Source organism: Carassius auratus, chromosome 46 (assembly GCF_003368295.1).
Source record: "Carassius auratus strain Wakin chromosome 46, ASM336829v1, whole genome shotgun sequence".
In the NCBI taxonomy this organism is placed as follows: Eukaryota; Metazoa; Chordata; class Actinopteri; order Cypriniformes; family Cyprinidae; genus Carassius; species Carassius auratus.
The window spans coordinates 12749468-12775261 of NC_039288.1; the positions used below are offsets into that span (position 1 = coordinate 12749468).

Consider the following 25794-nt stretch of genomic DNA (forward strand, 5'->3'; position numbering starts at 1 on the left):
AGATTACAATCGGTTTTTAAAACATGAAATAAATACTCAGATGTTTAAGGATTAATAGCTGTCTTATTCTAATGTCTCTGGCTTAATTTAGTCAACATACTGTACATACAAACCATACTGAGTTAGAATGTGAAATTATTTAGTCAAATATCTAATAAATAATCAAAATACATTCTGAGAGAGTGAGCAATTCAACAATTTAGTACTTTGCAGTTTTGTACCATTTATTGTTTAAACTGTGTAATTTATTACTTTGAATTCACATTTCCACAGACATGTAGAAGCGCAGACACAACAGTCTGCTCAAGCCCGGTTCTCGCGATATTCCCCGAGGTTTCCGGTGTTGCGAACGTCTCTGGTAAAGATGGCGATGAGCATCCGAGGCCGTCCTATCCGAAGTATACGGATGCGAGGTGAGATTTAACTTATTCTGCTCGGCCGACTGACAGATCCATCAGAATAATATGATGCAGTCTTCATCAGCTATACCTGTCTAAAGCGTCCTTCATTGTCTTATTTTTTCTTACATATGCAGGTCGTAATGACAGTGGGGAGGAAAATGTACCGCTCGATCTCACGAGAGGTAAGTCAGATGAAACTAGTGAACTCCCTACCTAGACAGCATTTCTGGGAATCGTAGGCTTGTTTGGAATGTCAGGCTCGCGGCTACCAGACCCACCTATGATGCCCCAAAATGCTTGCTGCACTAGGTTTTGAGACACAGCCTTGAACTAAGGCTACATGCATCATGCTGTATATACTCTTGTATATAAGTATGCAATAATAAAACACAGAGAAAACCATATGGTCTTAGAGGTGTCGAATGCTTTTTATCATTATATAATGGTTGCATGATATATGTACAGGTCCATCTAAAAAAAAAAAAAAAGAATATCATGGAAAAGTTCTTTATTTTTTGCAATTTAATTAAAAAGGCAAACTTTCTTATATTCTAGATTCATTGCTCACAAACTGAAATATTCCAAGAGTTTTTTGTTTTTGTTTTCATTCTGATGGTTATGACTTACAACTTAGGAAAATGAAAAATGCAGTATCTCAGAAAATTGGAATATGTTATCAGAGATCAATGAAAAAAAATTAACAAACAGGAACGTTCAAGATCTCCAAAGCAGGTTTAATTATGCACTCAATACTTGGAACTTGGGGCTCCTTTTGCACGAATTACTGCTTCAATGCGGTGTAGCATGGAGTTGATCAGCCCGTGTCACTGCAGAGGCGTTATAGAAACACAGGTTGCTTTGATAGCAGCCTTTAGCTCCTCTGTATTGTTTGTCAGATGTTACTTATCTTCCTCTTCACAATACCCCATAGATTCTCTGTGAGGTTCAGGTCAGGTGAGTTGGCTGGCCAATCAAGCACTGTAAAATTATGGTCAGCAAACCACTTGGAAGTGGTTTTGGCTCTGTGGGCAGGTGCTAAAGTCCTGCTGAAATAAGGAAATCGGTATCTCCATAAAGCTTGTCAGCAGATGGAAGCATAAAGTGTTCCAAAATCTCCTGGTAGATGGCTGCTTTGACTTTGGACTTGATAAAACACAATGGACCAACACCAGCAGACGTCACGGCACCCATTTCCTGAAGACATTTGTGTGTGGTGACTCTTGATGTGGTGACTCCAGCTTCAGTCCACTCTTTGTGAAGCTCTCCCAAGTTCAGTGCCTTGCTCAAGGGCACCTAAGTTATGGTATTGCTGGCCCGAGACTTAAACCCACAACCCTAGGGTTAGAAGTCAAACTCTCTAACCACTAGGCCAAATATTTTGCTATGTGTGCAATGAATCTGGAATATAAAAAGCTTGCTTTTTAAAATTAAATTACAAAAATAAAGACTTTTTCCAGGATATGCTAATATTGCAATATTGCAGATGCACCTGTATCCCTTCAGTCCAGCATTGCAGGAGGGTCCAAAGGTTGTAGGGACCAAAACAACAGTCTGCTGCAGCAAAAAAGCATGCAAAAATTACTTGTTTTTTCTTCTTAAATAGCATAAATAATGTCTTTTTTTATTATTGGATAAGACATAACTACCAATGAGAAAAACTGAAGCATTTATTATTCTTAAATTTAAAAAAAGGTATAGATTAATATTGTTGCGATTTTTTTAAATAAATATTTTAATAAAATAACAAACAAATTAATAAAAACTAACAAATGCATTGCTTATAACAAAGGTATTGCTAAATGTATATTTAATGCATTAACTTGTTTAACTAAAGATACTTCATTGTCAAGTTTGACCTTTGATTGTAGTAATGTTGATGATTTTTTTTTAAATGTATGTTTTTGTCAGTGTATCTACTATTGTAGAAATAAGACTCTTTGCTTTTCATTCAGCAATGACGTTTATCATCCTGTTGTTGGTCTGTCAAATCAGACGTCATACGTCCCTGTGATTGATATACTGTATCATGCTTACCATACAGCTCAACAAGCAATTCATAATCTTCCTTCATAATCTGAAAATTTCCCAGTTCACTGTGAACATATAATGATTGATTTATTTTAGTTTGTTATCTAGAAATGTATTTATTCTAACTTTATTTGTAGAAATAAGACTGCTGTTAAATGGGAATCTCCACTCTTGTGATTATAACAAACATGGTTCATAACAAACATGGTTAAGGTTTTTACTTGCATATTCTTTGCTGATTTTTGTTTTCATTAGTAATGGATTTATTTATGTATGCTTTATTGCTTTAAGAGTAATACTAAATATACCAAAATATAGAGTACTTAATATAGCATTGGTATTGTTTGTCATTCATTGTCTTTGTTGGGGGAAAATAGCTCATTAGCTGTTGCAGGGTCATGGTTGTGTACTGTCTTTGCTGATAGGTTAACCTTGAGGCTGTTTTTCCCATATGACCTCTGTGTGGATGGCCTTTTCTGAATGCTTCCAGAGGCTATGTCATTAGTGCTAAACCGGATGGATTTTATAACTTGTGTCAGAAAAGGTTGCCTTGGTTTCCTGAGCTGGGATAGTATCAATCCTGTACTTGTATTTCAGACATGAATTCCTGTAGACATACACCATTCCGATGTTTCAAGGTTTGGTCTCGATATTTTTTATGTTTTTTAAAGAAGTCTCTTATTATCTTAGTCTCTTATCTCATGATCATTAACACTGCATATGTGATGACCAAATGCAGCAAAACAGTAATATTGTGAAATACTATAACAATTTAAAAGCTATTTTGATATACTTTTAAAAGTACTTTATTCTTAAAATGGCAAAGCTGAATTTAGGGTTTTCATTAGTCATTTTTCCAGTCTTCATTGTCACAGTTAAAAATAATAATAATAATAATTGACCCCAAACTTTTGAATGACAGACTACCTGTATTTAGATGAGACCTGAGCTTCACTGTTTTTGGTTCCAGTATGAAAAGCAGCCGGGTCAGAGTCTGTGGGATATTTCTAGCAGAGTGGTTGCCAGATCTTGTTAGATATTAATGTGACAATTTAACAAAAATGTTTATATTAGATTACTGGTATATGATATATATCCGAATTGTTACATAGATAAGCCGAGTTTGTCTGTAAGTTATGCCTTCAGTGAAACTGATTTTCTTTAACTTTTATAGATTGTACGTGGTTATGTTGAGATGTCAGCTTTCTTATTTTGATGACTCACTGTTGGACATTTATCACTGGTTCTTAATGCATGGTAAGACTTCCTTACAAAACTGAGCACAGGGAATTTGTTAAGTGAGATGATGTCAGGAAGTCCCAATGTGTCTAGCAAAAACAATCAGCTTTTTTATGCTTACTAATATTATTGATCTATGTTTGATCCCTTCCCATAAAGCACTTCTCTGCTTCTTGCGGTTGTAGCACAGCAATAGTGAAAATGGTGCGGTTACTTATGTCACACTTTTACAGGCAGAACATTATATCTTTCTCTTCCATCATCTTTTCTTCCAGACCCTGCCGAGAACATGCGAGAGATTCTCCAGAATGTGGCCAAACAGCAAGGAGTCTCAAATATGCGCAAACTCGGCCACCTGAACAACTTCATCAAGGTTTGTCATCTTAAGAGTGGAGCAGGGAATACCAAAGAAGAAATTGTGAAGAATGAAAGTCCACAACTAAACAGTTTTGCTTCCCATTGACTTGGACAAAAGAATACACTGGAAGTCAATTGAGACTGAAACGGTTTAGTTACCAACATTCTTTAGAATCTCTTCTTTTATATTCCACAGAAAAAGAAACTCATAAATGTTTGGAACGGCATGGGGATTAGTAAATGAAAACAAAAGTCGAATCCCCTGAATAATAAGAATCAGGCACACAACATTTGTATTTACAGAAAAAGCTGAAAATATTAAAGCTGTTATATATAAAAATTTAGATAATGTAATTAACTTGTAATTAACTTGTCGGTTGTTGAAAAAACTAGTTGAAAATCCTATCCGTAATGCATAGCAGCCTGCTCAATCTGGTACATCTGTTTGGCATTACAACACAGGAGTCCTGCATGTGAATACTTACCGCTGTTTGGTAAAATGAGGTAAACAGTACTTTTTAGTGGTTTCTGTCTGTCGAGGCCTGAAGGTTTTTCCTGCCCCGCACTTACAGGATCTGGCCTAAAATAAAAGCATCTGAGCACACATAAGAAATAACTCCAGGCTCTCTAATTACTGACGTGCTGTATCTGGATCAGTTTTGCATTTTAACACAAACTGTAATCTCCTGATCGTGCATGTTCAGTCTTCTGACGCCTGCCAGCTGCCACAGAATCAATACAAGACCGAAGGTGTGAGCATGAGTGAATATTTATTGGTTCGCAGCCAAAGTGTGTTGCAAACGTGTTTGCTAGTTTAATGAGCTTAAAAAGAGATGGAAACTTCAGACGGCTCTGTGGCGTTACTATTACTTTAACCAGTACAGAAAATGTCAAAAATGTAGCTCACTTTAAGTTATTTTATTTTATAGAAATATTATTTTGTTTCTTGCTGACCTGTCACAGGTGGAGCTGACCGTAGAAAAAAAAATAGAATTTTCCGGACTACAAGTCGCACTTTTTTTCATAGTTTGTCTGGTCCTGCGACTTATAGTCAGGTGCGACTTATTTATCAAAATTAATTTGACATGAACCAAGAGAAAACATTACCGTCTACAGCCACGAGAGGCGCTGTAGAGCGCCCTCTCTCGGCTGTAGACGGTAATGTTTTCTATTGGTTCTTGAGTCTAAATAAATGCGACTTATAGTCCGGTGCGACTTATATATGTTTTTTTTCCTCGTCATGACGTATTTTTGGACTGATGCGACTTATACTCGGGTGGGACTTATAGTCCGAAAAATTCGGTATGTATTTGATGATTTATCAGTTCACTGACAGCATTGTCATGTTTCAGCAGACATTCTGAATCATGAGCCCTTTAGTCTAACAGGTTTTGCCAAGTCAACCATGCTGTGAGTTGCTTAAATCACCTGAGGATGAAGAAAACATACCCTCTTGCTTTTTGAACATGGACATGTTTTCGCTTTGTGTGAAATACCCTGCAGTGTTCCAGAAATAGTTTGAGTATTTGAATACAGGTAGTGTCATCAACGTCTCTACTCGTTGCCAAGTAAAATAAATAATTGCTTATCTCTCCAAAACAGCTGCTCATCAGTGTTGGGAATTCTGAGGAAAAGTTTGGCTTTAACTATGAAGAAATTATCCTATGGTGAGTCATAGATAAAAAAAGAAAAACTTATCTTGTCTTCTGCCTGAGTGGAAAAAATGATATAAAACATCATTTCTCAGTGAATATCCTGTTTTAATCTGTGACATTAGTTAAATGATATTGAAACGCAGTCTCATGTTGTTTTTTCGGCTTCTTTCACAGCCTCAGGTTGGCGCTGCTCAATGAGGCTAAGGAGGTGCGTGCGGCTGGTTTGCGTGCTCTCCGCTACCTCATCAGAGACAGTAATATTCTTCAGAAAGTGCTGCGGCTCCAGGTGGATTACTTGATTGCCAGGTCTGTATGACACGTTTTCATAGCACTGTATTCAGGCCAGTCATTTCAGCAGTTTAGTACAAGTCTGAGCAAGTGCTTGAGAGATAAGGACTAATTGTTTCCATCAGAAACAAGGCTTGATGTTAATTCTTGGGGAGTGGTAGATCATCAGTCGGGCCTAATAGTTAGAGAGTTGGACTGGTAATCCAAAGGTCATGGGTTCGAGTCTTTGTAGAGGCAGGGATTGTACGTAGGTGGGGGGTGAGAATGACAGCACTCTCTTCCACACTCAATACTATGACTGAGATGCCCTTGAGAAAGGCACCGAACCCCCAACTGCTCCCTGAGCGCAGCAAAACTGCGGGTGTGTGTTCACTGCTCACTGATGTGTGTGTGTGGGCACTCAGATTGGTTAAACACAGAGCACAAATTCTGAGTATGGGACACCATACTTGGCTACACATCATGTCATTTTTACTTTTATCTCTTGTTACTATCAGCCAGTGAGAGAGGAAGAGCGTTCATGTGAAGAGCTTGTCAAGACCGGTTAAGGTCATTTTAAAAGTGGTGGGACTGTAAGGATGTGCTACTTCCTCTTTCCTGTCTGAACACCCAGCAAGTCATATCTTGGATAGGAAAATTAAGAAATTAGAATGCATTTAGAGGTAATACTCATCCTCCCCAGTGTGGATGTTATCACGGTTTGAGAAGCATTTCACTGCAATGACTACTAATGTTGACTGATTCACATAATGCTGACTAGTGTGAACTTTTGACCTTTAGGTGTATTGACATCCAGCAGAGTAATGAAGTGGAACGCACGCAAGCACTCAGGCTGGTGAGAAAGGTGAGATATGGACACCGCCTGCTGTTTTATTGTGTTCATTCAATACTGAAAAATATCACAGGAATCCTGTTAAAAAATAAAAAAAAGTACATCTTTACATTTTCAGATTTTTATTTTATTTTGCATGATTTTGTCATGCAGATGTTGTCTTGCATGCATTATCTGATGACATATCGGATGAATTAACAAAAAACCAATTTACCAACCTATGCATTGTGAACAAATAAATGATGAATGAAACGACAATAAAAGTTTACCCTAGTAAAAATCTTTTTATTAATTGTTTTATTTCATTTAATCTTTATACTTTTAGATTTCATTGAATTTAATTTGACATTTTATTTGACATGCTTCTGCCCTGCAGATGTCATCTAGCACTCAATTTTTAATGAACTAGCTTGCTGCTAAAATTGAATTGACCAAACTGCATTTTTTTAAGAAGTAAATGAACAAGGATTCTTTTTCATTTTCACCTTAATTAATTCTTTGTACCTCAAGATTTAATTGAGTTTTATGAAAACATGTTGCACTCAAACAAAATAAACTATACATAAGGTTCTAACATTATACACTGGGCCATTCCTTTAACAGTGTTCAGTGTTCTTTTTTGTCATGGACAGAAGTGTCAGTATTTTTTACAATGATTTTCCAGATGATCACTGTGAACGCCCTGCTCTTCCCGAGCTCAATCACAAACTCGCTCATTGCTGTGGGTCACGATGGACCGCAGGAGCGGGACCGTATGGTTCGTGCCTGCATCGCCATTATCTGTGAACTTGGTAGGTTTGCACACTGATCAGAGAACTATTACGTATCACACCATGAATGTGTATGTTGACCCAATTGAATGTCTATGTTTATGCGTGCAGCACTGGAGAACCCTGAGATTGTAGCAAAGAGGGGTGGTCTCAGCACCATCCTGAAGAATGTAATCGACTGCCAGCTCAGTCGCATCAATGAGGCTCTGATGACCACCATCCTGCACCTGCTCAATCACCCACACACACGGCAATACGTTCGCTCTGACGTGGAGCTCGAGGTATGGATCTGTCTTCAACAACGAGCTTATCAGAAATTGTATTACTTCATTTTCCATGATTGTTTTAATTACTATTTCTTTTATTATTATCAATTAAATAATGTTATAAATAATTAAATAATATTGCAACCATTTAATTTTATTATTCCTTTAGTCCTGTTAGTTTGTCTTTAATTCAACCTTACATTTTATATTACTATATGACATTTAAATGTTTCTTGTAAATTTGGTAAAAGCTGTTTTACAAGGTGTTTTGTTACTTTTTTTTTTTCAGCAAATCCTGGCACCTTACACAGACTTTCACTACATACACAATCCAGACACATCAGAAGGTCAACTCAAGTGAGTTGCTTTAAGGTCTTTCAAAGTAGAATTTGTCATTGGTGATGCAAGCATGCATCTTTCTGTTGGCTGCATGTTATGGATGTGTGGTATTTCTCTCGGCAGAGAAGACAGGGAGGCTCGATTTCTGGCCAGTAGGATGTCAATTGTTGCTTCCCTTCGCTCTTGGTCAGGTAAGCATATCTCAGTATCTTTCAATGAATATGTCAAGCATACAGGGCCGCATATTTCACATTGTCTATTGAAAATGAACTAGCATTCAATGCTTAAATTCTGTGGAAAACTGCAAGGCTTTCTCTGGAATCCTTGTAGGGCCACATTTCAGATAATACTTATTGAAGGATAATTGTGTAACAGTCATATCTTAAGATGATACATCTACAGAGAAGTTGGCATATGTGCACATGAATATTATAAGGCATCATGCATCTTCTAAATGGAATTTCCTCATGAGTGCACTTCATTGCTGCAGATGTTTATTGCTGCTCAGACCAAACTTATCATTCTGTGCCACTGTACCTCCAGGCATCATCAATCTCTGCAAATCTGGCAACTCTGGAATCCAGTCTCTCATTGGTCTGCTGTGTATACCAAATATGGAAGTGAGGGTATGACATAGGATAAAATAAAAAATCGTCTAAAAAAATACACACAGCATGCAAATCAAACAAACATCGTATTTTCCGTAAAAAAAAAAAACATAAATTATATGTAATTAATTAATGTTTACAGTTTATAAATGTAATAATAGCCAAATTAAATTTATACATGTACGATAATTTCCATTAAGTGGGGCGAAATTGAATGCATGCAAAATATTGAGATTAATTAATGAGATTTTTCACAAATATTTTAATGGCCTGTATTTTATATTAAACATAATTGTATGAATAATAATGAATTATATTTTTTTAAATATTCTATTATTATCTGTTTGTGTCATAATAATAATACAATATTATATAATGAGATGTACATATCAACCATAGTGATCACAGAGTCAGTGCTCGAGACTCATTATGAGGTACTTCATCACACTCTCTCACTCTCTTCTCAGCGAGGTCTGCTGGAGGTTATGTATGATATATTCAGATTCCCTGTTCCCGTGGCGACACAAGATTTTATAGAAGCACTTCTCAGTGTGGGTGAGTGCTACCGCTGTCTGCTCGCGCTGATTAACATATTCATTTCCAGACATCTACCACATCCGAAGTCAACTCACATTGACAAGAATAATGTTTTCTGTCCCCTTTCTAGACCCCAGTAGGTTTCAGGACAGTTGGAGACTGTCAGATGGCTTTGTAGCCTCAGAAGCAAAAGTAATTCTTCCGCATAGGGCACGGTCCAGGTAAGCGCATTTGCTGGGCTTAATGAACTCTTAACAAGCAGATCGGCCTTGTATGCATTCAGCTTCAATGTCTTGACATGTCTCTGTGTTCTATGTCTCCCCCCAGACCAGATTTAATGGATAACTATCTCGCCTTACTACTTTGTGCTTTCATCCACAGTGGACTTTTAGAGGTAATATACTCTTTTAAAACTGTGATTCACCATCATCTTTTTGAACATGAACAATTGTTGAAGAAAAGAAGCCATGGTTCATTCAAGCAGTCGTTTTTTTATTCGTCCTTGTGTTGTTTCAAACTTTTATGACTTAATTTCTTACATGGCCCACAATAGGAGATATGTATGAATGTTCATGCTGCTCTTTTCCATGCAGTGAAGCATATCAAAGCTTTCCAAAAAGAAATATATCAATATATATTGCAAGACTTCAGAAGCCGTGATGTTGTTCATTTTCAGAGCCTGGTTGAAGTGATCACTAGCAGTGATGATGGTGTTTCAGTGTGTGCAACCATCCTTATAGGAGAACTCCTGCATATGGTATTATACTCAAATCAATGCAACAGTGAATACAGCTTAATCTTGTACTATATCTCATATGACCTAAAATGGACTTCGTTTTATTTTCAGGCCAACACCATTCTCCCCTACTCCCATAGTCACCACCTGCACTGCCTGCCCACTCTTATGATCATGGCTGCTTCTTTTGACATCCCTCAGGAGAAAAGACTGTGAGTTGCTGTCTTGTCCTATGCAGTTAGCAACACAAAGAGCATAGGGTCAAACCTATGTGATTATTTCGGTGATTTGATGGAGCTGTTGTGTTTTGCAGACGGGCAAGTGCTGCGGTCAACTACTTAAAGCGATTTCATGAAAAGAAGAAACGAGGCCCCAAAGCCAATAGCCTTTACTTGGACCACATTATTCGCAAATCACTGGCTGCTAACTACTGTCGGGACCAGCAGCAAAGGCCCCAGAGGGACATTTTTGTCATTAAGGTATATGCTGGTGAATGGAGGAAAGCATTTATTGGATGTTTGAGCGTGGATGTGATCTACATTTCTGTTGTGTTCTTTAGGACACTGAGGAGGTCCTGATGATGTGCCTCAGAGACAGTCAGATTTTAAACCATAAGCAGAATTTGGAGTGGAACTGGGTCCTGATAAGTACCATACTTAAGGTAAGAGATTTTGCATTAAATTGTTGTGTTTTTTTTAAAGACAGATGGCTTGAGCGCTGCTTTACTAGGAAGTAGTGTCAATGGAATGCAATTAAAAAAGAAATTCTATACTAATTAATTAATATAATTTATTTCCTGTGATGGCAAAACTGAATTTTCAGCAGCCAGTGTTCAATCAGTGTTGAAAAAGCTGAATTAAATGGCTTACTGTTGGTTTGGAAACCATTATTTGAAATGGAAACATTTAGTCTGAAATAGAATTTTGTACAATGTAAAAGTCCTTACCATCAATTACTGCATGCTTACTGAATGAAAGTATTAATTTCTTTCACAGAGAAAAACTTACAGACTCCAAACTTTTGAACCCTAGTGTACGTCTTGGTGTATGATTTTTTTAAATTGTGTTTCAGTGGCCAAATGCCAACCTTCGAAACAACAAAGAGGAACAGATGCACAAGTAAGTGGAGTTTGGTTTCCTATTCTTCGGAATCTTCCTATTATGTGACCCTTGACCACAAAACCAGTCTTAAGTCGCTGGGGTAAGTTTTTGTAGCAATAGCCAAAAATACATTGTATAGGTCAAAATTATAGATTTTTCTTTTATGTCAAAAACATTAGGATATTATTAAGTAAAGATCATGTTCCATTAAGATATTTAGTAAATTACTATAAATATATGAAAACTTAATTTTTGATTAGTAATATGCATTGCTAAGAACTTCATTTAGATGACTTTAGATGACTTTAAGGCGATTTTTCTCAATATTTTTTTTTTACAAATAGTTGTATCTCGGACAAATATTGTCCAATCCTAACAAACTATACATCAATGTAAAGCTCAATTTTGAGACTGGTTTTGTGGTCCATATTCAAATTTTTTGTCGTCCATTCATTGTTGTAAATCCTACACTTTCTTTCTCAGGCTTGTGCGAAGGCTGCTGTTCTTCTACAAGCCCAGCAGCAAACTGTATGCTAGCCTGGAGCTGGACCACAGCAAGGGCAGGCAATTAACGGTGGTGGGCTGTCAGTTCATTGAGTTCCTGCTGGAGTCAGATGAGGTGAGAAGAAGAGATATCAGAACTGAGCTTATTATTTACTCACTGTCATGTTGCTCCGAACCTACAGTATAGAACTTTCTTTCTTCCAACTTCCCCATTTGTGTTTCACAGAAGAACGAATGGCATGATAGATGACAGAATGTATTAATTTTGAGCTATGTTCCTTTCTTCTCAGGATGGACAGGTGTATCTTGAGGACCTGGTGAAGGACATTGTGCAGTGGCTGACCTCGTCCTCTGGGCTTAAACCAGACCGAAGTCTGCAGAGCAATGGCCTCCTCACTACTCTCAGCCAGCACTACTTCCTGTTCCTCGGCACGCTCTCTGCCCACCCCCAGGGTGTTAAGATGCTTGAGAAGTGCAGCGTCTTCCAATGGTTTGATTAGGACTTTGCAGAAATGATATAGAGATACACAATACACTGGGATCTTCCAATAGCCCTTTTTCTAATTGTTTTGACAGCCTGCTGAACCTGTGCACCCTGAAGAACCAGGACCATCTTCTGAAGCTGACCGTTTCCACACTGGACTACAGTCGAGATGGCTTAGCACGAGTCATCCTCTCAAAGATCCTCACTGCTGCCACTGATGTAAAAAAACAGACCTAACCCCCTTTGAGTGTGTTTACCTTAGTGCCATACACTTGGACCTTACCGTGCTTAGCAAAGCATGCTAGTAAAAGCATTCCCCTATGCAAACAGATCTCTAATACAATTCTTGAATGTTATTCTGGCACAGAATTCCAGGCTGTACGCCACCAAGCATCTGCGGGTGCTACTTCGAGCTAACGTGGAGTTCTTCAGCAACTGGGGTATTGAACTGCTGGTGACTCAGTTACACGACCGCAACAAGGCCGTCTCGGTGGAGGCTTTGGACATACTGGATGAGGCCTGTGAAGACAAGGTGAAGTCACTTAACACATAAGGGCAAAAGGGAGGATGTTATTAACATTGAGCTATTTAACTTGGCAGAAAGTCGTGTTATTTAACTGAGTTTGGCCTTGGTAAAATAATAAAACATGTTGGTGTTGGAGGCACTTGTGAATTGACTATGCTGTTCCAGTGTAGCTTTGTTCCAGAAATCTGTAAACAGCCAGCATCTAGGTCAAAATCCCTGTCAGAGATCTAATGATTGACCGTTATATTGTGGCTTTGAATACATCTCTAATAACATGACCGCTGTTTCATGCGTTCTTAGGCAAACCTACATGCGCTGATTCAGATGAAGCCAGCACTAACTCACTTGGGAGACAAGGGTGTACTATTGCTGCTACGGTAAATCTCAGTCTGTTATCAATGTGTCTGTTATCTCTGACAAAGCCCCTTTGAAAAAACACGCAAGAGATTTGAAAGTATTCCCTGAATAGTATGTTTACTATCTGAGCACTGGTCAATGCATTTTCCATTGTATTGTCCCACTCTTATCTTCGAAAGCACATTTTTGTGTATTTTATATGCATTTTGTGCAACTCACTTAGTAGTAAAGTTGAAAAGGGTCTGTTTTGCATAAGAAACTGCTCCTTTTCATCTATCATGTGGCATCCATTTCCAGGTTTTTGTCCATTCCAAAGGGGTTCTCCTATCTAAATGAAAGGGGATATGTCAGTAAACAACTGGAAAAGTGGCAGAAGGTAATGTGTCTTTTCCATTATTTTTTTACTGTTAAAAATGTATTAGATTGTTTTATTGTTGTTCTTAAATTAGAATAAAGTATGCAAACTCAACTTACTGTACCCATTCCCCTGTAGGAATATAACCTCAAGTATGTGGACCTAATAGAGGAACAGCTAAATGAAGCACTCACTACTTACCGAAAACCAGTGGATGGGGATAACTACGTACGACGGAGCAACCAAAGGTCTTCCTTGGAACTTTATCCTGTACTCGTCAGTAGCTTATATTGTGTTTTGAAAGGAAGTCATCCAGAACCTTTTTTCTTACAGGTTACAAAGACCAAATGTTTTTCTTCCTGTGCATTTGTATGGGCAACTTGTACATGATAAGACAGGCTGTCATTTGCTGGAAGCTCAGGTTTGTGTTTTAAAATCAATTGGCAGACCCTGATGGTGTTGCATTCATATATTCATATAATGCCTCTATTCTGTCTCTAACAGAATGTAGTTTCAGACCTGAGCTACACGGTGCGCTGCCCAGTGCTGGACAAATGGGATGGCATCAAACAGCTCAAAGCTGCTCTTTGGGCCCTGGTGAGCTGCTTTGTGTGTAGGTTTATAAAGACACAAATGTGTATAATAGCATAGGTGTTACAATTTGAACATGGTTTCTGAGGACGCTTTATTTGTCCTCCAGTTCCTGATTTTAGAATTAGCTTTTTTTTCCACTATTGTCTTTGTGTTAATAATTATCAGTAGCATTAGTAATATTAAAGTATAAAATCTTTACTCTGCTTGCTTCAAGGGAAACATTGGCACATCTAACTGGGGACTGAACCTGCTGCAGGAAGAGAATATAATTCCAGATATTGTCGCTCTTGCCCATGACTGTGAGGTTCTGTCTATCAGGGGGTATGTGTTCTTGATTACAGGATCAACCTGGCTGCATATGTCCAATAATGGTCAAATTTAGATATGGCATTAAATGCACAGATTCAGCTTCAGGTGGGTACTGTAGGTCCACATGTTCTGACATAGTGGCTCAAAAAAACTCAAAAGAAATGGTGCTCATTTCATCTCCATGTTTACAAATGTTTGAAACTTTCATTTTGTGACTGTAACTAATTGCTTGGAAAAGTAAAGATATCTGAAGTCACTAACATATAAAATAGCCAGTGCTTCTTTTTTTATTTTTTAGAAAATGTGTGGTTCCACATTTAAAATGACAAAAATGTGACACTTGCGTTGCAACATTTACTGGTTGCTATTGCACAGAGGTGTTGCACAGCTTAACCAACTGGGTGACAAGACATACATCTTTTCTACACCGTATGCGAGTGGTGCGGCAAAATACTATAGAACTCATTATAATCAGTGATGCTGTCTACAGTGAATGTTGTGCGACACGACAAATTCCCGACAGAAAACTGCTGCTGCAATTTATTTATGAGTATTGACACAAATTCAAATGATTTTCAAAGGTCACTTTGTCGCGTCCAGTATAGACAGGTGCGCTGTGCTAAGTGATAACTGTCGCATCCAGTGTATACACGGTGATAGGGTGACCGGAAGTTAACAGTAAATTCCTCAAGAAATACTTCTGTAGTTTCAAAAATTTCTCAGAAACCATTTTTTTTTCTGGTTTTGAATGACTAAGGTTGAGTCATACCTCCTCTCAAACTATTTGGCAATTTGCATTCTTTTGTTTTTATACACTGATCTTTGCTTTCTTTCTGTTTCATTTTTCTTTTTGCCTTGCCCATAATTTCGTTCTTAATTTCCCTCTCTCTTAGGACATGTCTTTATGTTCTGGGAATCATTTCTAAAACTAAGCAGGGATGTGAGCTGCTCAAACTGCATGGTTGGGATGCAGTTAGGCACAATCGCAGAGAGCTTTGGCCTGTGGTGCCGGATGAGGTGGAGCAGAACCAGAACCTACAGCAGCAGAAACAACAACAGCAACCCCTCATCCACCTGTCCTCAGCGCCCAGCACCCTCAGCCTGAACTCTGAGTCCAGCTCTAGACATAACAGCGAGTGTGACTCCACTCAGCCTAGTGAGTGCCTCTCCCATCCACTCATTGAAGACTAATGGCCCACAGTGCAACACTGTGGTTTAATGCTTCTTACCACCTTTCAGATGGGCCCCATATCTACTTATCTGAAGCATAGTTCTCTCTTATTTATCATTATTAGAGCTTAGAATCTGACTTCATTTTATTGCTGTGAAAGTGCTTTATTTCAAGTATTGTATATTAATATATCAAGATGAATTGATGTAGCAAAACAAAACAGCGTATTGCAAAATGGTGCTTATCTAGAACCACAAAATCTTTGCGGTCTCTTGGTCTAGAAAATTTAGAGATGCTTTTTCCTTCCCGTTATTGTCCTGCCTGGTTGTGAAATTGTGTTTTGTAATTTCTCTTTCATGCATTTGATTTTTATAAGATGAGACTCATGGACTTTTAAAGTCAGCTCTTGGCTGAATTTATCTGACAACCTGGCCTAGACTGGCTGCAAGTGATGCGAAATGTTATCTATTTATAAATGATCTTTTGAATTTAAGAGTGATTCCCTTCACATAGTTCGAAATATCTTTAAAGCCATTCCCAGACTTGTAAGCATCATCAGATTAGCATGTGTTTTTAATTGCACCTCTTGATGTGCCAGATTTGACTATAAAAGTGTATCTTCTTAATGGAATGGTTGGGCTTAGTAAGGCTTTGTCTTAGTAAGGCTTTGAAAGAGTCATGAATTATTATCTACCCACAGACTGGTTTCATATGACTAAAGCAAAGTCCGTAATCCTGACTCATATAGAAACTGGGAAAGTCGAAAAAAGTCGACTGTGCACAGCATACAGTAAATGAGTACGCCCCCTCTAAAACTTAACAAATTCAGCAATTACTCTTTACTTAGATGACAGGTTAGGGTTATTTGGAGATATAATGTTCCAACAAGCCTGCTTGATCAGTTACCAAAAAATGCCAATGATTCAGCGAAATAAAATTTCCTTGTCAGAGTGATACAATTTGGTATTGCAAAAATGAGTACACCTTCTGAAAGTTACAAAAAAAAGTGTATAGGTTTAAGGCTATTTTTGTTCAACAGTTAAGTATATTAAACCCAAACCAAAATTTCCTGGCAATTAGAAATGTTATATAGCTGACTGAATCATGCTCAGACTTAATGCTGTAAGAAGAGGAACCACTTGGGAGAGAACTGCCAGGAGACTTATTTCTTAGCATAAAAAAGGACAATGATACAAGACGAATACCAAATTATTTTTTAAAGTGTGAAAATATAGCAGCAGTAGAACCGACATTCAAAAACATTCAAAAACAATGTACTTGTGATAAGGCTCCAGAAATACAGGTTTTCATTTTTAGTGATGAGTGAATTTTGCTAGAAAAAGAGTAGGACATGAAAGTGTCTCGGAGCCGGCAAAAGCTATGAAAAGAGTGACACTTTATCTCACAGGGTATGACGCAGCCTGCAAGAAGTGACATGCATGGTTGTTGTCACAACTAGAATTACTGTAGCCAAAGCAAAATAAACTCATTTACTAATATTAGTAGTAGTAGTAATAAACAGGACAAATATGAAAAATAAAATGTGTACACTCAATGCCAAGAAGGGTCAGAGCAGTATACTTTAAGTTCTGGAACACATACTAAGTGCTAGAATATTATACATTTTCTGAATTCAGTCTAGGGTGTACTCATTTCTGCAATCCTTCATTTAAACAAAATTGGCTAATTTACTTAACTAACAGAAAATATTGGCATTTATTTTTTTTAAGTATATGTTTAATACCTTTCAGTTTTGCCATCTTTCCATGAATTATATTAGTGATCATTAAGAAAATACCTCTTTTATATTTATTTATAGGAGGTGTATTTTTACTGTCCTGTAATTTTTACTGTTTACTGTAAATTACATCTAGTGGTACCTTTTGAAAAACATCTAAAAGTAACACTGCCAAAATGCCTTCCTTTTCAGGCATGTACATCATGGATGATGATAAGTTAGAAAGCTCTGAGCTTTCAGAGGATCAGCCACTGTACTTCAGGCCCAAACTCCTAAAGGACCGCAGCCCCTTCACCATATTAGCCTCCAGTCGACTTGTCCGTAACCGCTTCCTCAGCTCCCTCTCCGGAAAGAAACTCCGTAGTACCAGTGACCCCAAAGGCACTGGTAGCAGCAGTAAACTCCAGGGTGAGCCCACGTTAGGAGGCCTAAGGAGGATACGCACAGTTACAGATCCCTCTATATTCTCTCCAGTTCAGGGAGATGTCTTCAGTCCTGTATTTACTGATGGGCATCTGCCGAAAAGCCCAAGTGTTAATCTGGATACCTCTTTTGTGGGCAGCAAGACTTCCGAAACTCAGGGCAGCACATCTAGCATTGGGGAGCTGGAGGTCTGTCTTAACAAAGCTGGAGAACGGAGCTCAGGGGTTGGAGACGCCCCCCGAGAGCAGACTAGTCGGGAAAGGCTGGCCGGCGATGGCTCAACCTCTGGGGGCGGGGCTCAATTTAAGAGTCGCAGTCAGAGTTTCAACACAGACACGACCACCAGCGGCATCAGCTCCATGAGCTCCAGTCCATCCCGAGAGACGGTGGGTGGCATGGACTCTACTACCATCGACACGGACTGTGTTAGCCTCAATACGGTCATTAGCACTCAAACTGTCAAAACACTTAACTCTCTCACGCCCCATTCCAACCACCTGACTCTGTCCAAATCTAATTCCGTACTGCTGATGCCACCAGGTTCCTCTCATACTTTGCCACGCAGGGCCCAGTCCCTTAAATCGCCCTCTGTCACGACCATTTCAAGCCTGACTGACTGTAGCTTCATGTACACCAGCCCTCGGGACGCATTGGGCTATGCTACCCTCAGACGACTACAGCAGCAGCGCATTCATCCTTCCCTTTCCCATAGCGAAGCACTCGCCTCGCCTGCCAAAGATGTGCTCTTCGCCGATGCCATCACTATGAAAACTGGCAGCCTGGACTCCAGACTCACACCACGCAGGTAAAGCAGATGGACCAGCAGATGGTGCGAAACTCTTTCCTTTTGCAGTCTTTACGTCACCCTTCGTTTACCGCTTCTTTCGCATCAAATTTTACACTTACACAACTTTCACAGAATGCATGCAGTTTTCATCCTGTTCCAAAGGTTTCAAGATGTCTTGACGCAATGAACATTTCTCAGAAGAGTCATTAGGAGTTAAGACATTACAGAAGAAGTCATTCTTCTTTAGACTTCCTTTAATATTGTTCCTTTTTGGGATGCGGCTGTGAAAGGTATCAGCTTAATGAAACCATAATATAGTAAATTCTATAAATCTCAATGTTAATCAGTCAAGAAATGAGCATTAGATTTCCCTGTTAATGTTACCATCCATATAATACAAAATGACACTCCTAAAAGCCCCTTACGAAGCACTGCTCCCTCTGGAAATAATGTGGTCTGTTTCTGATGGTCCCTCTCAGGTATACTAAAAAGCGCTTCAGATGTCTGGGCCAAGGTTCAAGCAAGCCCCATCGCAGATCTCTGCTGCCACGGTGCGTGGACCATCCCTAGGGCTGACGTTCCCCTCTTTTAGTTTGAGTGTCCACTTCAGTCCATTTTTAAAATTCAAAAACCCTGACATCCTCAGCTTCTATTTCGTCGTACTTTGCCCCGTTTCCTTTTTTTTTTCTCATGAGTGCTTCCATAGCCCATATCTTAACCTGATTCTCTTCAACCATGACTCTTCAGCCCTTGAAATTACCTCCCCACCGTAGGACAACGTAAACTCTCCTCATTTCTCATTGATTGTATGTAGATCTAAAAAGAATTTCTAACCTACACCCTGTTTCCATTGTCACAGAATTCCCTCAAGTAGTTTTCTGATGTGACTGTTCTGAAACCAATTCCCACAATAGCCGCATTCCCGCATTTGATCCAAGAAGCATGTAGCAGTTTTTGATCTTCAACACTTGCATGATGCAGCTAATGGCAAGCTCTCTAAGAGCTGCTCTTTCTGAAGTGTAAATACGCTTTACCAGCCTGTTTCCACATTAGGGCCTTTCACACCACTTTAGTTCCAGAACTAAATGTACAGTACTAAAGTACTGGGATGATTTTTCGTGAACTATTTCCCAGTACCATTTAAATGGTTGCATTCACAATGTTTGAAGTATGTTTACACAGCGTTTTAAATCATAGTGGGTGAGGGCATTTTCAAACGTGGCTGGCCAATCAACGTATACTTACATCACCAGTAGTACCAGTTGTGCTGGTTAGAGCCTGCTCTGGAGTAGGACCTTGTGACGAGTGGGGCGGGGCCGAGAGACGTGGGAACGAGGATTGAGGCCAGGTGTAGTGATTGGAGATGAGCTACACCTGCGACCCACCACGGTCGTCGCTCCAGTTTTATATCCTTCCATCTCCTACGTGGGACTCGAGACCGGTGGTGGGTCGCAGGTGTAGCTCATCTCCAATCGCTACACCTGGCCTCACTCCTCGTTCCCACATCTCTTGGCCCTGCCTCACTCGTCACAGACCTATTTTGGTTCTCGAAAAAGGCAGTCCGGTACTAAAATTGCAACCAGTTTCGGCGGTGCGAAAATGCTGAAAAATGGGTAGTTCCACAACTAGTTCTGGTACTATGAAAATGTTCCTGCGGTGCGAAAGGCCCTATTGACAAACCTACCAATCATTTGCTAGCAAGACTACAGTAATGAAGTATCATCACAAGTAGTTTCCAAAATGTCCAAACTTCCTTTCTTACCGTTTTCTCTCTCCCAATGTTGTCCTCGTTCCAAACGCTTCGCTCTGATCTCTTCCCTTCTGTATGAGTACAGGTTTCTTAAGGCTTTGAGTTTTGCATCTCTGGACAAGGAGGATCTTCTGAGCCCTATCAGTCAGACCTCCCTGCAGCGCTCCTCCTCAGTGCGTTCCATGGTTTCCAGTGCCACATATGGCAACTCTGATGACTACATTGGCCTGGCACTGCCAATGAACATCAACAGCATGTTCCAGGTTACTAACTACTCTGATCCTGTTTATACCTGGTACTAACATCCATCTCTGGTGATCTGTTCCCAGTTTGTCTATCAGGGCAGATTGCCCTTTATACATGGTGTTACCATGCAATTAAATACATCTTGATCAAACTGTCTCAAGGAGTGGTCTGCACAATCAAAGTGTGTTCACCACTTCCGAAAGCTGTCCACTTGGGGTAGGATTATCAAAAAAGGATGTCAATACCAAGTGTAAACAAGCATTACAAAAATACTTTCTAAATTTATCTGGAACTTGATTTTCTTGTATTTGGTTGCTACCTAGATTAAAGACATACCGTACTTCCAGAAGAGGACAAGTCCACCGTCAGAAGACCGATCAGCAAAGTTCTTCTCAGGAGATGCAGATGGTAAAGACAGAAATGGTTACATTGTTTAATCAGTTACTATTCCCTTAGCATAAGTGCCTCGCTACTGCTTCAGGAACTGAATGCTGCTCTTTTCTCAGGTTCCAGTGAAGGATCCAGGCATTCTGTTCTGCGATCTCAGCTTAGTATCACGGAGCTGATTGCGGTGAGCCGTTCAGACCAGCACCAGCTGCTGGGTGTGGAGGAGACTGGCCTGCAGGAGCACAACGAGGAGAACTGCCTTTACTGTTCAGGGCTCTACGTGCTTGGCTGCAATTTAAGCACTCCCACACAAAGCCGCACAGGTAAGCTGCACGTTTATCCAAATTGATATTGGTAAAAGGTGACATCACTTTGACCAGATGTCCCTTAAATGTGAGGACGCATGTATTATTTTACTTCAGTCATGGCAATTAGGCCACGATTTACTGTCGCATATTTACTGCTGCTCGCGTCTGGTGTAGACATGGTGTAAGACTTATTTGAATATTGTGCAGAAAAAGAGATCCGATCAATTATCGGATAGAGAAGCCACTTGACATAGCCAAGTGTAAACACGCCATGTTCTGATTGACTGATGATACAGTCTGCTTGAGCAGATCACGGTGATGTGAAGTGTAAACGCAGCCATGAGTTAATTTGTGTGTTCTCATGTTCTTATACACCATCAACCCTGTTTTAGACTATCCCGATGCTCCGTTTTCGGAATGGTGCAATCAGTCCTTACACACCCTGGAAGTCATGCCTCAGTCCAAGTTCTCAGGAGTGTCTGGCTGCAGCGATGCTGTCTCTCAGGGCTCCGGTGGCAGCACACGCAGCACTGAGCTTGTTCTTGGTGAGGATCTCTTCAAGATGGCAAAAATCAGTTTGGAAAATTAAAGCAGTTCTCAAGCATTTTGTTTTGAACAGGTTCTTTGTTAACTGCACGCCTGTGCATGCTGTCTTTCCGCCAGGGGTGAAAAATATTCCAGAGGATGCTCCAGCCTGCCGTGTTCTTCTGAGAAAAGAGGTGCTTCGCCTGGTCATCAACCTGAGCTCCTCAGTCGGGACAAAAGGGAATGAAACTGGACTCCTCACGTAATTAGACAATTCATCAACGATTTCAAATTAACAAATGCTTTCCTAAAAAAAAAATTTAACAGAGGTTTTACTAAATATTGCTGTAACTGGAAAGAATATTTCGCTGAACATTATTTTGTTTTGATCATTTTAATAAGGCAGTATACAGTGAAATCTTTCTTGTGGAAAATGAAGGGAAGAGTAAAGCATTTTCTTTCGTTGTAATCTTGCAGAATAAAGGAAAAGTTTCCTTTTGCATTTGATGACATCTGCCTTTATTCCGAAGTTTCATACTTGCTGGCTAACTGCATGTTCAGACTGGCTTCACGACGCTTCATTCAGGAGCTCTTTCAAGATGTTCAGTTCATTCCGGTAATACGAAACTTTTCTCAAATTAGCCCAAACAGTTTCTGCAGCTAAATTGGGTTTTTACAATCTAGATTGCACAAGTAAGCCCAGATTTTCTTTGTGTAAAAATAATATTTTATTGGTGATATTGATGATGTCCCTCATGATTTTTTTTCAGCCCTGGAATTAAACTATTTTAAATTAACACAATTGCAAAATAATGATTGTTTTTAACACTTTTACATTACTAAGCATTCATGTCGTAATCTTTTTATTTGTAGATGTACGAGGAGGCTGAGAGCATTCTGACAGTGCCCAAGAAGTCTACCACAGTAGATCGTCCATCAGAGCAGTGATCCTCTAGGCGTTTTTCAGACTATTCTCTTCCCCTATGCAGCAAGTTGTCAATCTTTTTCTAGGCCTGACCATGCAACTAAAATGAATACGCAATAAGAGACTAGGGCTATTGAACAGACATAAGTGGATAAAGAGGGTCACCGGGAACGTGTCCACAGAGATGGACAAAGTGGTACGCTAAGAGAACAAACTCTGAACAAATATACTTCACACAGATGCTCTGTAGACATCTACAGTGAAGTAACCAAATAAACATTGTAAATGACAGTTATGAACTGTAACGCATTGAACAGAATGTGAAACATCTGTGAGTCAATGCAAACTGTGTTTTAAATGCAAGCGAGCAAAATCATTTAAGACTCAATTAGGGAGTTTATTAACTTCTGACATTTCCGTTCAATCAATATTGACATTTTTTAAGGGCCTGGGCATATGATTGCATGTAAAAAAAAACAAAACATTTTTTCCCCCTGACTGGATCCCTCAACACTACAACATTCCAGCTTTTCTTTGGATTTCTCTATTTACTAATCCTGGTTGTTTAAGTATGAAATGGCTTTCGCAACCAGGCTGAGCAGCACTCATAAGACACTTGTAAGACAATCATCATTAAGTAAGAGTAATAACAGCAACTGCCAGTTTTTATTTCCCTTTTGACTCATAAAAGGATTTTTTCTTCTCATTCTAACTGATTTATATCTTGACATAGCACATAGCAATCCCTGAGTAAATGTATGCACATGTGTTTGATGGTGGTGTTGCGCAATCATGCAATAGCGACTGTATTGTATTATTGTGTAACTTTGTTAACTGACCTGTGAAACATCATCCAAAAATAACAGTAAGATATTTATTTATTTATTCACTTATTTATTGGTCCAAGCAGCTCCTCTCTTGTCTCTTTGACCTTATTTTAGCCCATTAGCCAAGATAAAACTGTCTGTGTGTTATTTATATCTGAAAGTCAGGCTTTAAAAACAATAAGTTAAAGTGCATTTCGCTACTGCTGTTTTGCAGTTTTACTCTTCTCTGTTTTAAGTAATTTTAGTGATTCTTGAATTAATAATAGAAATATTGCACCCAGAAAGTTTTCTCTATCTGTGGAGAAAATAATTAATTATTGAAGCATTAATAAAACCAAGACTCTCCAAACATATTTCACAATATTTGTATATGGGAAATACCTTTGTACTTTATTCTCGCTTTCTGATTGCTAATAATGCTTTTTAACCTGAATATGGTCAGGAGATTTTGAACGGGCAAAGACATATTGGGTCAAATATTAAGGTTAACCTGACAAAACATGATTAAGACTGATCATTAATATATGACATGTTCTGCTCAAATTCAACTGCCTGTCATTTATAAACTACTATATTTTATCATTTTCAATACTTATAACAGCAATTCCATTGATTTAATAAGATATCAAAATATCTTCAGGGTTAGAATGAATCTAGTTTCACATTGCATACTATATATATATATATATATATATATATATATATATATATATATATATATATATATATATATATTACCAAAAATGGTTAGATCCCACTTTGTAAGTATAAAATTGAGGTTCATATGTGAATTATTTCTATGCAATGTGCCTGTTAATCCTGTATGTACAAATGACTTGTTATTGAAGATAAGATGATCATTTCATTTTCTTCTTAGGCAGCTTGAATTATTTTGCCTTATTTGTATTAGCTTTAACCTATTAGAATTAATGAATTTGCCTTTTTTTCTTGTGTTATTTATTATAGAAACTAATAAATCTACCTTTGCCTGCCTTGGCTTTTGAATTAAGTATCAGGTTTTAACTTCCATTATTTTGTCTATTGTAAAAACTGAGTCTAATATGGCCAGCAATAATACTAATAGTTGTTACAGTATTTCCTTTTAGGCTTCTTGAGAAATATTTTAAGTGCATATGCATTCTAACCACTATCTGCAGTATAATGGATAGAGAAAAACAAAAGAAAAGAAAATAGTATGAAGTGGTACATGCATTTGATGCAGGATATATATATATATATATATATATATATATATATATATATATATATATATATGGATATGTATGTGCGTGTGAAATATTCTTTTTGAACTAAATAAATCTGGAATCTGCCCCTAATATTTTCTCAAGTGTTCATAGATAAATAATTTTGTTATTAAAGTCATTAGTATCAGCGTGCGTGTTGAAAATATCCCAGAATGCCAGATAATTATTCTTTGATCTTTCCACGGTGTTGCCTCCCATTTTCAATAGGGGTTATGTGCAGCCCATGACCAGAAGCCATTGTCCTATTGTTTTTTAAATAATGAATTTGTTGGTGTTTTTAAAACCTTTGAAATAATAACAAGCGGCAATTATAACAGTTAACTCTATTTGTGGAACAAGTTTCAAGCATTTTAAAATAGTTTTTCCATCACCAATAATACTAAGAGTGCAAAGGAAATGCATATATTTTAAATGTATAGTCTATTTGTTAATTGTACTACTAAAACTAACTGCACCTTGGCTTTAAGTGTCTTTCCTCCTCTTTTAAGTGCACCCATGATTTTGCAGAGCACTGAAATTTAAGCACCATTTAAGTGTTATTTATATTTGCCTGAAGGGAAAAACATCTAAAACTGTTGTACATGTAATGTTTCTCTAATTATGAGATTTATTGTATTAGACTAATGTGTTTTGAGCGGAGGGTTATGATATATGGGCCTTGAAAATCTAATAAAAAATACGTACGTGGTTAAACCTCAATTTCCTTGACTAATTTCAAGTGTTTCATTGTTGTTTGGTGTTTCTCGGAAATTAATTTTATTAAGAAGAATTCCAGAGAAAGCCTTCCGTGGCTTTCAACAGAACAGACAGTCATTGTACAGGCTAAACCCCTCCCTTGCGTGTTTTTCTTTTCTTTTTTTTCATATTTTGTCCGATACAATAATGCGTTTATCTACTAATATGACTAGTATTCTCATCTCTAATAACAGTTTACCTTATGAAGGTCCAGAGTGATTTCTCCAGTCAGCGGTGACCGTGTGAAATGGACCTGTGATCCACATTCCTTCCTATTTGACGTACTGAGTTCTCATCTTGTACTGAGTAGGCCGTTGTACGCAAGAAAATATCGATATCAACCTAACCTCTTCGAGATGACGTTTGGGAATCGCTTTAATGTGTTGCCATTAAAACACACTGCGGTTAATAAACTTGTTATT

General features: G+C 38.4%; 1 protein-coding gene and 1 long non-coding RNA gene across 5 annotated transcripts; one reads left to right on the forward strand and one right to left on the reverse strand.

Annotated features, from left to right (window-relative positions):
* Positions 1-323: 323 nt before the first annotated feature.
* LOC113064234 (rapamycin-insensitive companion of mTOR-like) lies at positions 324-23027 on the forward strand. 4 transcript variants are annotated; one of them, XM_026234893.1, is made up of 39 exons: positions 324-413; positions 536-583; positions 3944-4041; positions 5628-5692; positions 5855-5986; positions 6749-6812; positions 7465-7591; positions 7682-7851; positions 8126-8193; positions 8299-8366; positions 8719-8801; positions 9251-9338; positions 9451-9541; positions 9648-9714; positions 9997-10077; positions 10168-10268; positions 10370-10535; positions 10616-10717; positions 11128-11174; positions 11640-11775; positions 11951-12150; positions 12237-12363; positions 12512-12676; positions 12971-13047; positions 13325-13403; positions 13521-13630; positions 13716-13803; positions 13887-13979; positions 14191-14297; positions 15179-15441; positions 17387-18422; positions 18884-18955; positions 20240-20417; positions 20724-20808; positions 20907-21110; positions 21488-21640; positions 21759-21882; positions 22098-22236; positions 22494-23027. In XM_026234893.1, exons 1-39 carry the CDS (start codon positions 365-367, stop codon positions 22566-22568), a joined length of 5226 nt encoding a protein of 1741 aa, XP_026090678.1. In that variant the 5' UTR covers positions 324-364; the 3' UTR covers positions 22569-23027. The 4 variants fall into 4 exon arrangements, with proteins under 4 accessions (XP_026090678.1, XP_026090676.1, XP_026090679.1 ...); XM_026234891.1 differs by having other exon boundaries at positions 9997-10268; XM_026234894.1 differs by lacking the exon at positions 18884-18955.
* LOC113064238 (uncharacterized) lies at positions 12527-25702 on the reverse strand. The gene is made up of 3 exons (XR_003278793.1): positions 25572-25702; positions 13247-13355; positions 12527-12663 (listed from the first exon to the last, which is right to left on the reverse strand). It is a non-coding gene; the product is annotated as an uncharacterized LOC113064238 (long non-coding RNA).
* Positions 25703-25794: the final 92 nt, after the last annotated feature.

Bases quoted from the DNA above. Each gene is read 5' to 3' on its own strand.
- LOC113064234 (XM_026234891.1), top strand. From the start codon at position 365: ATGGCGATGAGCATCCGAGGCCGTCCTATCCGAAGTATACGGATGCGA. The intron at 12,677-12,970 runs GTGAAGTCACTT...ATGCGTTCTTAG, and splicing joins ATGAGGCCTGTGAAGACAAG to GCAAACCTACATGCGCTGAT. The intron at 15,442-17,386 runs GTGAGTGCCTCT...CTTCCTTTTCAG, and splicing joins GTGTGACTCCACTCAGCCTA to GCATGTACATCATGGATGAT.